The sequence below is a fragment of the Pavona decussata genome, unplaced genomic scaffold, assembly GCF_977016875.1.
Source record: "Pavona decussata unplaced genomic scaffold, jaPavDecu1.1 SCAFFOLD_262, whole genome shotgun sequence".
Taxonomy (NCBI): domain Eukaryota; kingdom Metazoa; phylum Cnidaria; class Anthozoa; order Scleractinia; family Agariciidae; genus Pavona; species Pavona decussata.
The window spans coordinates 1,129,466-1,144,661 of record NW_028145665.1 but is presented as its reverse complement, the minus strand read 5'-3'; the positions used below and the strand labels follow the sequence as shown (position 1 = coordinate 1,144,661).

At 42.1% G+C, this 15,196-nt stretch overlaps 1 protein-coding gene across 7 annotated transcripts in view; it reads right to left on the bottom strand.

The window, feature by feature from the left end:
• Nucleotides 1-1,183: 1,183 nt before the first annotated feature.
• Nucleotides 1,184-15,196, bottom strand: part of LOC146456038 (uncharacterized) — a 145,564-nt gene continuing 131,551 nt past the window's right edge. For all 7 annotated transcript variants that reach the window (XM_085093599.1, XM_085093602.1, XM_085093604.1 and 4 more), the window contains 18 exons: nucleotides 14,800-15,129; nucleotides 13,406-13,732; nucleotides 12,659-12,991; nucleotides 11,620-11,952; nucleotides 11,077-11,403; nucleotides 10,261-10,587; nucleotides 9,517-9,683; nucleotides 9,026-9,185; nucleotides 8,380-8,555; nucleotides 7,822-7,972; nucleotides 6,964-7,107; nucleotides 6,242-6,802; nucleotides 5,965-6,009; nucleotides 5,429-5,546; nucleotides 4,807-4,913; nucleotides 4,293-4,409; nucleotides 3,388-3,505; nucleotides 1,184-2,523 (listed from right to left, as the gene is read on the bottom strand). In XM_085093599.1, the coding sequence (XP_084949725.1) occupies nucleotides 1,814-2,523; nucleotides 3,388-3,505; nucleotides 4,293-4,409; nucleotides 4,807-4,913; nucleotides 5,429-5,546; nucleotides 5,965-6,009; nucleotides 6,242-6,802; nucleotides 6,964-7,107; nucleotides 7,822-7,972; nucleotides 8,380-8,555; nucleotides 9,026-9,185; nucleotides 9,517-9,683; nucleotides 10,261-10,587; nucleotides 11,077-11,403; nucleotides 11,620-11,952; nucleotides 12,659-12,991; nucleotides 13,406-13,732; nucleotides 14,800-15,129 (4,551 nt within the window). In that variant the 3' untranslated portion in view covers nucleotides 1,184-1,813. The remainder of the gene's footprint in view (nucleotides 2,524-3,387; nucleotides 3,506-4,292; nucleotides 4,410-4,806; nucleotides 4,914-5,428; nucleotides 5,547-5,964; nucleotides 6,010-6,241; nucleotides 6,803-6,963; nucleotides 7,108-7,821; nucleotides 7,973-8,379; nucleotides 8,556-9,025; nucleotides 9,186-9,516; nucleotides 9,684-10,260; nucleotides 10,588-11,076; nucleotides 11,404-11,619; nucleotides 11,953-12,658; nucleotides 12,992-13,405; nucleotides 13,733-14,799; nucleotides 15,130-15,196) is intronic.

The following is a 15,196-nucleotide window of genomic DNA, read 5'->3' as shown; positions in this document are numbered from 1 at the left end:
TTAACTGGTGTGGGAGGATTGCCAAACTAGCAAATCGGCAGAGACGCGGCCGCTCTTTGCTTCATCGTCCCCAAGGTCTCCCTTGTCCGAGGATATTGGTCCATCATTAGAGAGATTAAGCACCACGTTTACGGCAAACGTGAGATTCGCGTTTATGTTTTCTTGAAAATAGGAGTACGTAGATGAAAATAGTACAAGATAATTCTGGCCTTTAATTCTAACGCAGAAACACTCAATTTTTCTGAGAAACTGAAAACAGCGAGCGGCAAATGAAGGATAAACATGGTCACGTGGTCATTTCTGCCGTTTGCCGCAAACGTGGTCCTTAATCTCTCTATTAACTCTGCCCTCACCCCACCGGAGAGTTGGAGTAACTTGTACCTAGGTGTGTTCCCCCGGTTTTTTGTTCGTGGGTAGGCATTTATTCGCTCGGTTAAATTGTCCCAAGGAGCGAAATTATTCCAGGAAATACGGTAAACCAATTACATCACCATATTCTGTAAAGTTCAGTTCGATGAACAGTCGCGTGCATGTAGGGTAGTTAGACAAAGACATGTTAGGCGTAGTAAGGCTTATTTTCTGCGAATTTTAACACGATAATTTTAGACCGCACTTCGCGCGTTCAACATGTTCAACGCACCAAGGCTTCCATTCAGATACCACTGCACCTCCATGGTTAAATCAAATCAATAGCCCATTTAATCAATCACCCATTCAAACAAAAAACACAGATGCACAGCGCTGATCATTCTCCACGTAATTTCCTTTAAAAAGCTAGAAACTTTTTAGTACGTCATAAAATGATTAATAAACTTACAATCACAAGAAATTTTTCAGCTTTGGGCTCTCAAGAAAAAAAACCCTTACTTTTAACGGACTGTTCTTATTTTGACGTTTGACCGCGGGCTTACCAGTCGTTTCGTACCCACGGACGATTCGTACTCAGACGATTAACTCGGACGATTCGTACCCAGCCAATTTAGTCGTTTGGCTTGGGTACGAACCAGCCGAGATTGGGTACGAATCGTCTGAGTACGAAACGTCCGTCGGTACGAAACGACTGGATACCGACCGCGGTCAAGATCGTGGGGTACCCCTCTGAGCATGAGCAACAATGGGATAGGGATGGCCGGCGTCAATTGCCAAAATAAATGACGTTTAAATGACGAACCATTCAAACGAGTTCATACAAAATTATTTTTATTTAAATCCTACAAAATAGCTTCATTAGACTTCCCAAAACAAGGAAACTATGGATGAGAAAATTTTTACTCTCTTTACGACAAAACACGAACAGCGCCTATGGCAATGTTCCAACATGACAACAATAAATTTCTACTTAAATACTTTCTTGGACTGTTCTCATACAAACTCTACATTTATTGTCAACAAATATAAGTCTTCAAAAACGTCTTATTAACTTAGGTTTCTACTACGTTCCCAAAATGGTTATATTACAACTGAGACTGGCCGGATGTTTGTTCCGATCTTGTTTTGACAGCAGGCGAACGAACCAGTCTTTTACACTATAAAAAAATCTGCCAGTTACAAAAAGTGGCTGTTCTTAATCTTGTTACAGTTTCAAAAAAAGCTGAACGGATGAAAACGTTTGCATGTTTGTGGATGCTGTTGATTGTTTCATATAAAGGACATTTTAAAGTGAAATGATACTATACCTATATAATTCTCAATTTTAAGCAATTAACTTAAATACTTTCCTAGAATTGACAAATTACTCAACTGTACCTATCACGTTATGACGTGTCCATTTATATCTGCAACTCGTTTCAAAATTGCACAGTGGTTATCTTATCTACTTCTTTCCACTTTTTTCTTCACCATTTTTTGCCGTTTTTGTTGGACTCCTGGGAGGAATTCCACTTGTACTTTTCTTGCCTGAACTGTGTGGCGTTTCTTTGCCATCTTTAGCTTTGTAAAGGCTCTCTTTGCTACCTCGTACATTTTCCCGGCTCCCTGTTCTTGTCGGCCCAGGGCGCGAACTCGTAGATTTTGCCGCTGTCGCACTTGGCCGATCTGGGGACCCACGGGACGAGCTGGTGCTACTGGGACTGGAGGGGATTCCCGAAGATACTCGAGGACTTTCCGAAGAATCTTCGAGAGATCCCGTACTGCCAAGCGATGTCTGGCTGTCCGATTTCTTAACTCTCGAAGTTGATACTTTCTTAGGTGGAGAGGATTTTTCAGCAGTTCCTTTCAATTTAGTACCACTACTTTGTCTCGCAGGACCAGCTGGCGTCGTCCGAAGTTCTCCGGATTTCTCACGGCGAGGCCGAAGTTCTCCGGATTTTTCCCGGCGAATACCGTAACCGCTACTAGGGACGTCGAGCCGTGGTTTTCTGCCGGGTCCAGCCGGTGGTTTATCTGCGGAAGCTTTCCTCAGCTGCGTTCCAGAGTGTTCGCGCGTCATTGATGGCCTTTTGCTTGTGAAGGTTCCCATTGCTTGAGTTACTCCTTCTGGTCTTGTCAGCTGTTCTCTCAGTTCTACATTTGTTCGCCCAACAGCTGGAAAAACAAACAAACAAAGTCACGTCTCTGATATGATCTGACGATACAAACTCGTGTATGCAGTTTGTTGTCGCCGTCTAATCCCCTTATGTTTGTAGCTTTGATGTTAAAATAACATGAATTCCGTAAAACGCCGGCTAAACAGCAATCTATCTTTGATTACGTTTGACTAACAATTTTTGTTGGATGAATGTTTACATAACGTTTACCCGCGAGTCCAACAATATCATACAACACTTGTTATACAACAACGTTAGACAAACACAAAAACAAAAAAGGTTAGAACGTTTAGTCGGGGCTTAAGTCTAGAAAGTTCATAATCAAGGGGCACGCCAACGTTTTGTTTTGTTTCCATGAAAAAAAAAATACAGTGAGTGTTATAGAAGTACTCTAACAAACCATTTTAAAAAAGAGACTGAAGAGGTTTTCTGGAAAGAATATCAAGTAAATAAAGTCGTAGTATATCGAAGATGACACCGTTGCACAAGAAGCCGGTATCTCTAACATTCCGCGAATCTTAGAGTGACAGTTCGAGAGAAAAGATTTACCTGGTTTGATTCTCTGTGAGCCACAGGAAACGCTTGCAAAACTCGCTCTGACGAAAGGGCCAACGCTAGAAACATCGGCACTCGAAACTCTTTAGATGGTTGCCAAATTACGTTTAGTTATCAACTTTATTGATAAGCCAAACAATCTTTTCTACTCCCCACCGACACAGCACCACAGTTTCTTCAGAAACTAACTCCCTTATAGTTTTTATGTTTTGGCTTACATCACATTAAATAGAAATGGAAATAACTTGTGCTTGACTATACAGACTAAAACACAAACATGCATGTTCGTTCTGAAGCTTTTACTTACCTCTGCAGGGGTCGTTCTTTTGAAGGAATTCTTCTAATGTTTCCCACCCCCCTCCAACACGAACCATGACTGTGCTTCGCAAAATACGAACCAGCCGTAACTTCTGGGAATCTCCAAACTGTTAAGAGACAGACACAAGAAAATAATTGCGCAATGTTCTCGAGTGGTGTACTCTGAAAGGTGCGCTTGATTTTTTTGTACCTATTCACTGGAAAATCAGAAAGAAAGGTCACGCTGTCATTTGATTTGCAAATTTTAAACTGGTCAACACAATTTCTGATAACGTAAGAGAATACGAAGCAAATTGAATTACTTAAAAGCATTAGAATAGAACGCTAGCAAAATTGCTAATCAGAATATAAAAAGTTCGAAACAAACAGCTTCTGAGTTTTTAAATGGCGGAGATGGACAAGAAAGTGACGATACAATGAAAGGAAAATGTTGTCATGAGTTTACGAAGTTCCTGGTAATTTTTCGTCTTTCTCAATTTTGCGTCTAACGTTTATGTTTAAGCATAATTTGTCCGACGCTTATTTTTCGTATTTATATTTTCTTGACACATAATAATCGTCTGAATGAAAAATACGTCTCAAACGAGCAATTCAGTTGAAAAAAATCGAACAATTTGCACAAGTGAGAGGGCATGCATGTAGAGACAAGCGGTGTTTACTGACGGAAGCAAATGTTTTCCCTTTTATTGCTTTGCGCCTTTGGTGAAAGTAATTTGCCTCGTGTCTCATGTCAAGTAAAGGCAAGAAACACAAACAAAGAGACCGGCATTCCCTGGAGGAAGTTTCAAAAGTTCCAAAAAACCCAACACGTACGACCAAGCAACAAGTAATAGAGACAACATGGCCGAACAAGGAGATGAATCGAATCCATTCGAAACAAGTTGGTTGACGTACCCTGTACTTGTTCTCAGCCACTTTGGTGTACTTGCACTCCCACTTGCGACACAGGCGTTCAACTTCGGACTGGATCTGTTGTTCTTCAGACTTGGGCTTCTCTGGCTTCTTGGTCGACTAAAAAAAAACAATAAAAAGACGCTTAGCAAAACAACAACAACAACAAAAATATCCTTGATAAAGAAACATGGTGAGCCTCAGCACTGGAGATTTCTGGCTGAAATGCGTCGTTAAAATTAGGGCTAGGTTTTGCCCAAATTTTAACGCTACGTTTTGAACCAATCTTCATGTCTTCACGTAACCAAATCTGGGCGGCCAAATCGTCACCCTTTTCCATCCTCGCCAGAGTTTGTTATCATTTCATCTTATAAGTCAACGTCGTTACTCTCGTTTCTCAAGTATTGTTCTACAAAACAAATTGTTCGTTTCCCCGGTTGGTATGACCTAGGTATCTATGAAATCATGCTACACGCGACAAGTGTCACGAGCTGAGATAAGTGCCATCTCCGCTTACCGGTTTCTTGTCCTTCAGTGAGTTCACGAACTCTTTGTAGTCAATCAGACCATCGCGTTCAAATTTGCTGGCGACAATTTCCATTTCCCATCTTTCGGTAGGGAAACCTGAAGAAATAAACATTACACGTGAGCCTTTTCCAGTTGGAGTCCAAGGTTGACTATGCATTGTACTGTACAAGATGGTTCAAACTTCTGAGTCCGTGGATGATTCTAAACGTGTGGCCATTCAATTGAAAGCTACTGAGCAGTACTTTCTTGTGGTACAGATTATTATGCTGAACAAGATGGTTCTAACTTTTGAGTCTGCAAAGGAAATTCGTAAGTGTGAATTCCAATGAAAGCTTCTGAGCAGTACTTAACTTTGGGTCTTTAGGTGAAATCTTAAGTGCAATTTTTCAAGTGGAAGCTTATGAGCGTTTCTTTCATGTAGTTCTGTTTGTTATGCTGTAAAGGTGGTATTGACTTTAAAGTGTGGATGACATTGTCAAGTATCATCAGTAAACGAAAGTTGCTAAGGAGTACTACAACGAGGCTACAACGTAAGTGACACGGTTCTATGCATAGTCGTACAGAAGGTGCAATATGGGTTAAATGGCGGTCACGCATTGTGTGACGCTTACTTGTGTTGAGTATTCCTGTGATGAACTGTTCTCGGGTTAGTTTGCCATCCTTGTCATGATCCATGCGTCGGAAGATATCAAGAACGCGTGACTTGCTGTCACGCAACCAATTGTTAAACTGCATTAAAAACAACAACAAAGTTATAAATAAACGAAGCAAGACAGAAGAATAAGAGAAAAATTCTAAGAAAAGATATTCAAATCGTAAGGAGGAAGCGTGGCCAAGCGGTTCGGCTTCAAACCCCGCTCCGGCCGCTCGCTGGTGTTGTTTCTCAGCAGCCCCGAATTAACTCAACGGCCGCGCTGATCTGCCTCCTGCCAGTTGGGATTTTTAACCATGCCATGTTTAATTAATAAAATTATTTCTTCGTGAAGTTGAGTACAAGCAGAGTAAATAAAGGTTACTATTATTTTACATACTCATACATGTCTCATTCAAAAACTTAGGAAGATGACGAGATGCCACATAGATTTCTAATAAAAGATGGTATAACCACTTCTTTTTGTAGCGTAACTACTGATAGTCTGAAGCTTACCCGGTTCTTCCACTCGTTGAAGTCAAACTTCGCCGAGGCGCGTCTCTGTGGGACAAAACAATAGAACAGAGGTCACTCATTCAGGATAAATAAACCGCATATACACTCAATTGAAAAAAAAAACGGTCCTCCACACGACCAAAAGCGTAATAAATACAGCGGAGAGAGCATGTTGCATCAGTTTAGCGATTTAGATTTAGGATAAAAAACTGGTCAACATTCATGACCATGACCAGCGTAGCTTGAATACCACAACGACAGGACAAGCTCTACTTACAATAGCAATTCTCTCTAATTTCTCCTGCAGCCTCCGTAGTCTCTCCATTGAAAGCAGCCACAAATGTTGCCACCGCTTAGACAAGTGTAATAAAGCCGGATGGTTCTTATCAAGGGTGGTAGAACCTGACCGCGTGAACGAAGAGCCTGGGCTCGTCAACTTGTCACGTGATCGCTCACGAGTGAATGACGTTGCCGGGCTTGCGAGTTTGGGGATTTTGCTACCGCGCCTTCCTTGCTTGTGATCTGGAGTGGTCTGCGGTATTACCGGGGCAGCGGCTGCGGCAGGGGCGACCGATCCGCGTCGTTTGACAGACTTAGTGAGTCGATCGTATGTGGGTTGTTTCTTGGCCATTTCTTCCTGGAAGCCCTTGTGTTCATCTAGCAGCTTCATGACTTGTTCGTAATCGTCATCTGGGATAGGTTCGTTTTCTTTTTCAATGAGGACTTCTTCTTTCTCTCCGATCCACTGCAAGAGTTCCTCCATCATGCTTTGCTCCTCGGACAACTTGGCTTTTTCTTCCTCCAACCGCGTGAGTCTCTGAACTGACCACTTGCGCACCTGAAAACACGGACAGCTATTGTCAGGAAACGTTCTTCGAGACAGCTGAGTATGACGCTTAAGTGTTAAAAGCATGGCCATCTGAGTACACCCTATTCAAAAAAGGAGTGTGTTTATATCTTGAGCAACACCGCCATGACAGGTATCTCATGATTACTCACCTCATCCCAACGCTTCTTCAGTCTTGCAATCCACTGTTGGATTATCGGCAGTGCGCTGGGATGGCAGAACCGAGCGATCACCTGACCCTTCTTGATCGTTGACTGGACATTGACCTCCTCTGCCATCAGCTCATCGTGGAAAGCCTGCAGAAACGGCGAGAAAATAGCAAATTTAATTTCAAATGGAAATAGACCACATAGATTGAAACCTAGATTAAAACCTAGCAAAATGTTTGAAAGCGGTTTTCCTTGAGCGCTCAATAACTCGAACAGTTTTGTGAAGTCACCTGAGGGTTAAAGTCGACAGCTTTTCGAAATGCGTTCAGCAGCATTGGCCAAAAGAGCTGTTTACGCGGGAGATGTTTGATATTTTTGTATGTTGATGTTCGTTACTAATTCGTTGCAATGAGAGTAACTCGCATGTGATGTCAGTATACAGGATGTCTTGAGAGATCCCGAGGAACTTTGACATGTATGTTCACATCGAATACGTTTTGCTCTAATCGCAACGAAAACGTACTTTACATCGCCGGTAAATTGCTTTAGTTTTAACATCGCAGCGAAAATCACTAGTAGTTTTGAAGCCGTTCAAAAACGGGACGAATGAGGTCTTCGCCTCGAATTCCCAAACTAACAAAACACTTATACTGAATGGCTTATTGCCTACCAACGAATTATTTAACGATACCTGGTTTGTGAACACAATACTAAACGGCATTATCTTGAGAGATGTGAGCACAAACGAGCATTTCGTATTTTGAGTTTTCGTACTCTTCACACGATACAAAGAGAGAAAACAACAATAAGAATTGTCTAAAGATGATCTTCTCTATTTCGGCAAATCACGTGACAATATACCTTGTGTTCAACCAGTTGTTCGCCGATGGTGTCCAGGTCCTCGGAAATAGGCCCCAGTCCTCTGAGTGTATCCTCGAAGTCTTTCAGTATACGTAACTCAGTCTTGACAGCAGAGTCAAACTCGTTCGCCAAAACCAAGGCGTTGTCCAGCCTAGAAGAATACCGATCAACTTTGAGTGTAAAAAATGCAGTACAGAATTGCCTGCCAGACTGGCTACAAACTAAGAATTTCTGCACGTCGCGTCACATTGTATAGAAACAAACAAACAAAGACTCGCTTGCCTTGCCGCGCCTTCGCAGTAGCGCGTGCCCCTACATCGCCTCTTGTAAAGACTGCAGTTAGTTTTTTGGTCAATTTCTTGACCTCTTTTTAAAAACGCTCTGTTCACTTCCGTTTCAAGTGGGCGACTAAAATAGAAGAAATGTGACAAGCGCCAAGTGGAGCTATCAAGCTCCACATGTACTACCGACAACACCGCATCCCATAGTTTTTGCACTTTGGCATCAAAACGTTTTCAGCCATACTTTCAAGATTCCATATATGGACATCTTACGTACCTGTCCTGTTTAGTGGCAGCCAAGGAACTGATGGCTTCCCAACGCACGCGCAAATCTTCCAGCCTCTCTTCTAATTTCTGCGGATCCTCTACTTTGTTGTCTTTGATCATTGCTTTGCCTGCATTCATCACTGAGTCATAGTTCGCTTGGCGGCGACCAAGTTCACGCTGGAAGGTCTGGAGAAGAGAAGAAAATCAGTTTAGAACGTTGATAAAAACAAAAGAATAATTAATCGGCCGCTATTTATGACAACAGTCTATAAAAATACCTTCTAACCTTCATACAAACCTCTAGAATAGTAAAACTTCCAACATGACTCAACTGGGATTAAACTATGGCTTCATATAGTCATGGTTTACTTCACGGTCAAAGCTTTAAATTTCATTTGGCGACCGTTGAATCTTCTTTTGTATAATCGTGTGATGAGAGTATTTTATTATAATGAATCGGCAGCCATTTATGAAAAAGGTTTACTAGAACATAGTGTTTCCCCAACAATACACCGTTTTGGTACACTAACGACATTTTAGAGTAAAAGTTATATTGGATTTCGCACATGCTAACGTGGGTAGTAAGGCTACAGCTTTTTCATTAAATAGCTTATGTTCGACAGTAGTATATTAACACAATAACAGGTTTCCCCCACCTTGTGATTGTCAATCAAGATTTGCACAGTCTCGGGATCACCCATGACCGCGGTCTCCGTTGAAAGACTGGGTTCCACTGCACTCAGCCAGTCAAGCAGAGACTGCAAAGCATCTTGGAACATGCCAGTGAAGAGAAGCGCTTCTTCGAGCTTCTGTTGCCTGTGGAACGAAACAGAGATTAGCGAAAATATCTGCTAAAAAAGATATAAATAAATAAATAAATAAATAAACAAATAAATAAATAAATAAATAAATAAATAAATAAATAAATAAAAAGGACGATCAGTTAAACACACAGTAAAACCTAGCTAATGGATACATCCACATTCATCTTGGTCACAACGAAACACAGCACATCAGTGCAAATTCTAGCGGCTAGGCAGGCCAAGGGCAGGAGAATTGAAAGAACCCCCAAGTTCCATTTTTATCTATTTCCAAGTCCTAAAAATGGTTTTGTATAACGAAATGAAATTTGGTGACGGTAACCAACCTCTCGACCGACAGCGCACAGATAGCATCCCATCGCGCCTTGAGGTCAGCGATTTTTCCTTCGATCACAATGGCGTCATCTTGTGGACTCTTGTCCATCAGTAGTTTGCCTGTTTTTACAGTCCCATCCAAGGACGTTTGATTAGCACCCAGCATGGACTGGAACTCCTGACGAAAAACAAAAGCAAAAATAATTACGATTACTAGAAATAAGAAACGACTACAAAAACATTTGAGATAATTTTCAGCCATTTCAGCGCCGTAAAAAGTTTACAAAGGGATTTTCGATTTCTTTTCGACAAGAAACCTGAAATTTTCATAAAGTCTTCATAACAAGGGGTAGTGAAAAAATATGACAAATAAATTTTCAAATTGCACTGCTTATGATTGACCCCAATACTACGTAAAGCCTATTTTAAAATTGGAACATTTAATGTACTCCACATGTAGCGCAAAAAGTGTAGAAAGTTTGACGTAAGTGCGCAGCACCGTTGTCGGAAACTCGGGGCGGTATTTTTGGCAAGCAATATGTGACTTACAACGCAACCTTCTTTTTCTTCAAATCGAGTATGGACAACGTTTTTGCGCTCTTAGCCAAGAGCACATAGGATGCACGCGGGAAAGAATAATTCGTGCCAAATCTTTCAATTATCATTGGGTTATTAAATCTGTGCCATTTCTGCGCGTATATTCTACTTTGTGAACTCTGTACGAGTAGAAAAAGCAACAATTGCAGGCGACAAACCTTGTGCTTCTTAAGTTGCGCTCTCAGGTGAGCGGGATCTACACCGATTGGTTCCTCGTTTTTCAAGTTCTGTTCAGCTTCATCCAGCATCTTCATCAAGTCCTCAGCGCCCTTGAAGAATTTCTGCGACAGTTTGTAGTTTTCATCGAGATTTTTCTTTCTGCCAGAAGACAGGCCATTCAACTCTTTCCAGCGTAACTCGAGGTCGCTGACCGTGACCTCAATATATGCTACATCGTCCTGCAGACAGACGTCAGTGATCTTGAATGCCAAGATCTTTAGCTGCTTGAAGGGTTCACGGTGAGCATCAATGTCCTCCTTCAGATCCTACGTACACCAAACGGATGCAGACTATTAGTTTGAAATCGGATAAGACAACACACAAACACAAACATTGTCATTTTCATATGAATCCATGTTTGACGGAATCATTTGTGTTTTAGAAAGAATTAAGGTTAGGGGACACCTTGTGATGACTATCGTGCAGTTCATGCATTCATTAGCGTGCATTTCGGGACATATCTTCCCCTGTTGAGGTAAAGCGGGCGTCGTTTTATCGTTCTGCCCTCCGTGCGTACACAATGGAATCTCGATTTTTCGAAACCCCTGATTCTTCGAACTAAAAGTCGTTTACCTCGGATTTGCTCCGATCAGATTTTTACCCCGGCCAGATCTTTGGAACTCCTGAGTTTTCGAACCAAATTCAGTTTCCCTAGGAGGTTCGAAAAATCGGTATTCTACTGTACCAACAGATTAACTCTATTACACCGTTTAACCGTCTAAATCTGTCGCCAATATGTTTGCATCAGTTCTCACCTTGTATTCTTGGCGCTGTTTTTCCAGAATATCCAGAATGGAGCTGACATTATCGAAGGAGGCTATTTGATCATGAACCTGTGTGAGCCAGTGATCCATGTCAGTCAGCTGTCTTTCTAACTCCTCAGCATTCTTCAGCGCATCTTCAAGTTTTTGACCTTCCTCGTCCGACTTCGTAGTGACTTGTTCCCAGGCCTCTTTCAATTCATCAAGCTGTCTCTGAAGCGAGGCTGCCGTGCTGGGGTCGCTGTTGGCTATCATGGCCTGTACAGAGTCTGTAACTCGTTGATACGTCTCTCTGCGTTTTTCCAGCACGTTTAAGAAGTCCTGTTGATACGAATGATCATCGCTATTTAGAATTGCAGGATGAATTACAGTTCAGCAGAAACTGACAACGACGAAACAAACACTGTTAAAATCCGGCAGGATTCCATGTCCATTAACTGGGGTTCATTCAAATTCAAGAGCAGTTTTCGCAAGCGAGCTGACAGGATCAAACTAGATACAGTTAAAAACTGCAGTACATTCGTAACAGAAACAAACCTGATGCTTAGCGAGTTGATTGCGTGCGCTTTCTGGCCGGCCTCCTATCGGTCGCCTGGCATACATGAAATCACGTCCTTCATTCAGCCAAGTTCTGAGCTCTTTCATCTGATCCATGATGTCATGCGAAGCGCTGAGCGCTGCCGCCAGTTCAGCCTCCAGGCGTGCCGCCTTGTCTAGCACCTCTTGCCAGCCGTCCTGTAGCTCCGTGACCTTCATCTGCAGGGAGCCGCTATCAAGCTTGCTGTCGCCGTTTTCCATCAGCAGAGACGAGGCTGCACGTGACACGGACTCCACGGACGGTTCGTGCGCGAGAATGTCATTATGGAGGATCTGAAAAGTACAACAAAAAGCATTTGACAACAGTTAAAACGTTGAACACGCAGTGGAACTTGTACGGAACGAAACAAACCTTTTGAAACCGACTATTTTTCAGTACAGACATTAATTCAGCAGTGCCACATATATAACGTTTAAAGTACTGTACTTTGAAAACTAAGGTGAAGTAATCGAGACTTTCAATTTACTTTTCCACGTTTCACCAAAGTACATACGATACAAGCTGACGAAATGACGAACATTGCCTTTGACTGCTACTTTGTGATGATTCGATCAAAAGATCTTGAAAATAAGAATCTATCTCTTGTACAAAAATTGCCCTATCCACAGGTTATCGAAGTGTTACATTTGGATCAGGCAAACTAGCAGGTATTATTGTACTCAGACACTAAAATATAAGCTAATTAACCTCTTGACGAAAGGTATATTAGATTGTAACGTCAGCCGCTTATAATACCGATAAAACGTGGAATATATAAAACATCAGAAGGCATAGAACGTGTGCGACCTGGGCCCTTGTAATAATTAATACTTGCTGCCTGTAGTTGGCCCATAAATAACTTATGATAGAATATCGATGGAAAAGGAATGTTTGGGTATTACTCTGTTATCATACTTTTTTGGCACGACTTCTTTCACCATCAGGAATACAACACGACAACATAATGGAAATGATTGATTCGGAGCAGGGTAAGCCCACCTTATGTTTGGCTTTCTCCACCTCAATGAACTTTACATCTCCCCGTACGTTCCTAGCCAGCTGTTCGTCTAGAGTAGCATTGGTCTGTTTAACCCAAACAAGAAGTTCTTCCAAGGCGAGCTGGAATTGTCCAAGCTGTATGAGAGCACCTTCAATGGTCTGCTGCCTCTCAGTCGAATGTATACACAGGTCGTCCCAGCGAGAGTTCAATTCTTCCAGTTGTGTTGTGATGACTTCCGAGTCTTCTGCGCGACACTGCTCGCTCAGCATAGTACCCTTTTGGTTGACAGCTGTTACATCGCTTTGAAGTGGAGTCAGTTCTTTATGGAAGGCCTATAACGAAAGGGTAGGAGTTTAGCGTCTTCAAATCTCCTAAGTTAGGCAGGAATAGTTGGCTTATCGACACTTTGAATGCAAAGAGAAAATTATTCCCCGCCGTGGATTGTAAAAGCTGCAACCCAAAAGACTTTGGAACGACCCAGATAAATTGAAACCTCAAACGGTATATACTTCAGTTCCTCAAACAAGCGTCTAGGGGGACTTTGGTCAAATTTCACGCTTCATGTCCTCTTTTGGAACCTCAAAAAACAAACTTGAATATTGGACAATTAATTGAACTTGGTCGTAAATTTGGATTAAGTCCTTCATTTTCACTCTTCAATATTCATTGACTGCTTTTCAAATTTCCTCCGAGTTCTAAGGTCGCATCAAGCGATGATTATTTTATTACTATTACAAAACATCCACCTTTTGTTCTTTCAGTTGTTCCTTGACAACCTCGAGCTCAGTCCCTACAGGCGGCTGATCGGCCAGCCTCTGTTCCAAGTCAGTCAGTGCAGCCAGCAGTGAATCATGGGTATTGTGATACTGGGTAGCAGTCTCCTTGACATCATCCATTTCAGCTTCTCGCTTCTTCCAAGATTTCTCGATGTCCGCCCATTGTTTGCTAATTTGCGCGAGTTCTGTCTGTACCAAAAGTTTGTCACTTGGGCTGCAGTGAGCCACCAACACAGGACTGGCCTCACACAACACATTCACAGCTTCACTGTGGGCATCCAGCTCCGAACGAAGATCCTAAACCAATACAATTATGTGAAATTAGTTTGGAGAGGGCTGAGTCCTAACAACGCTTTTTTATCATGACTAAGGTGGTTAAACATCTCGCTAGTCAATTTTCATCGTGCACCTGGGTGTGTTTAAAGTGTCTTAAAGGGAGGGGTTCACATTTCAGCGCATGTGCATGAATCTAAATGCTTTATTCTCTTTCTTATCAACTTTATGGCCTTAAAAATCCCACTCACATGTACTTCAGTAATCACATTCCATAATTAGTCCAAGCAAAATGACTGATGACCAAAATTCACAGAAAATGCTAGTGGATTGTACTCATATTGTCGATATTGAATTTAGCGTTGACCCGTAGGATTTATTCCACGGTTGATGTGTTTACAGTTATTTGCATGCGAAATAACGCAATCATATGAAAAAAATTACCACCCGAGTTACCTATTCCGCCTTCCGAATGGTTCATAAACGAATTAAATTAAACAGGCTTGCGTCATAGCGAGCAAAGGCGAAAAAGTATTTGATTCATGGACATGCGCAGAACCGTTAACCCCTCCCTTTAATACGTGAAGCTACTGACAACCTCCTGTTTCAACATCACAAAGCCTCCATAACCCTTTATTATGGCAATGCGTTTTATGATTGGCAAACGTAGCGCGTTAAATGCGACCTTACAAACCAAAAATTTCTGGTAATCGTAGTTCCCTTGAGCTTATGCACAAGGTAGCTCGGTGGTCATTTAGAAAACCCACCATGAGATGGGGGTGTCGTAGGTTTGATTCGCGATCAGGGTATCTGATTTTTGTGATATTTGTTCTGTTTCCCTTATAAGGCATAACAGGGGTTACTTCTGAAGATGAACAAAACCTAGTTGGTTATAAAGATGGCGAGACTGTGGACTGGTCTCATTTCTGATGTCACCCCGTTCATTCATACCCACAATTTGTCAACAGGAGTTTGAAAACTCTTAGTTTTGCGTGGAGACATCATTATAGTAGCATTTTGTAGTGTGTGATCTCCATAAGAGCGCATTTTAATGTCAGAAAATCGTCACATGATCGGGCAAGTGTCCTGACCTGGTGATCATGCATCTGTTCCTCCAGCACATCCAGTTCAGCAGCTGGGGGCTCCTCAGAGTCAAGGTGCTCTTGCACGTCCTTCAGAATGTGCTTGATCTCATCTAAGCCCCTCCAAAACTTGTCCCCAGCATCGAGCGCCAGTTCAAGTGCCTTGAGTCTGTCGTCATACAAGCTCTGTGTATCGCCAGCAACTGTGGTCACTTTGCTCATCTTGTCTTTCATGAGTAAAGACGTTTTTGAATCTGGGCTGGCATTCACTACTGCTGTTACTAGCGGCTTGAGCTCTCCGATCAACTCTTTCTCGGGATCGAATTCACTCTGCAAGCCCTAGAACAGATGAGAACAAGAAAAATCAGTTCAATTCGTTTATACTGAGACTGCTTCAAAACTTGGT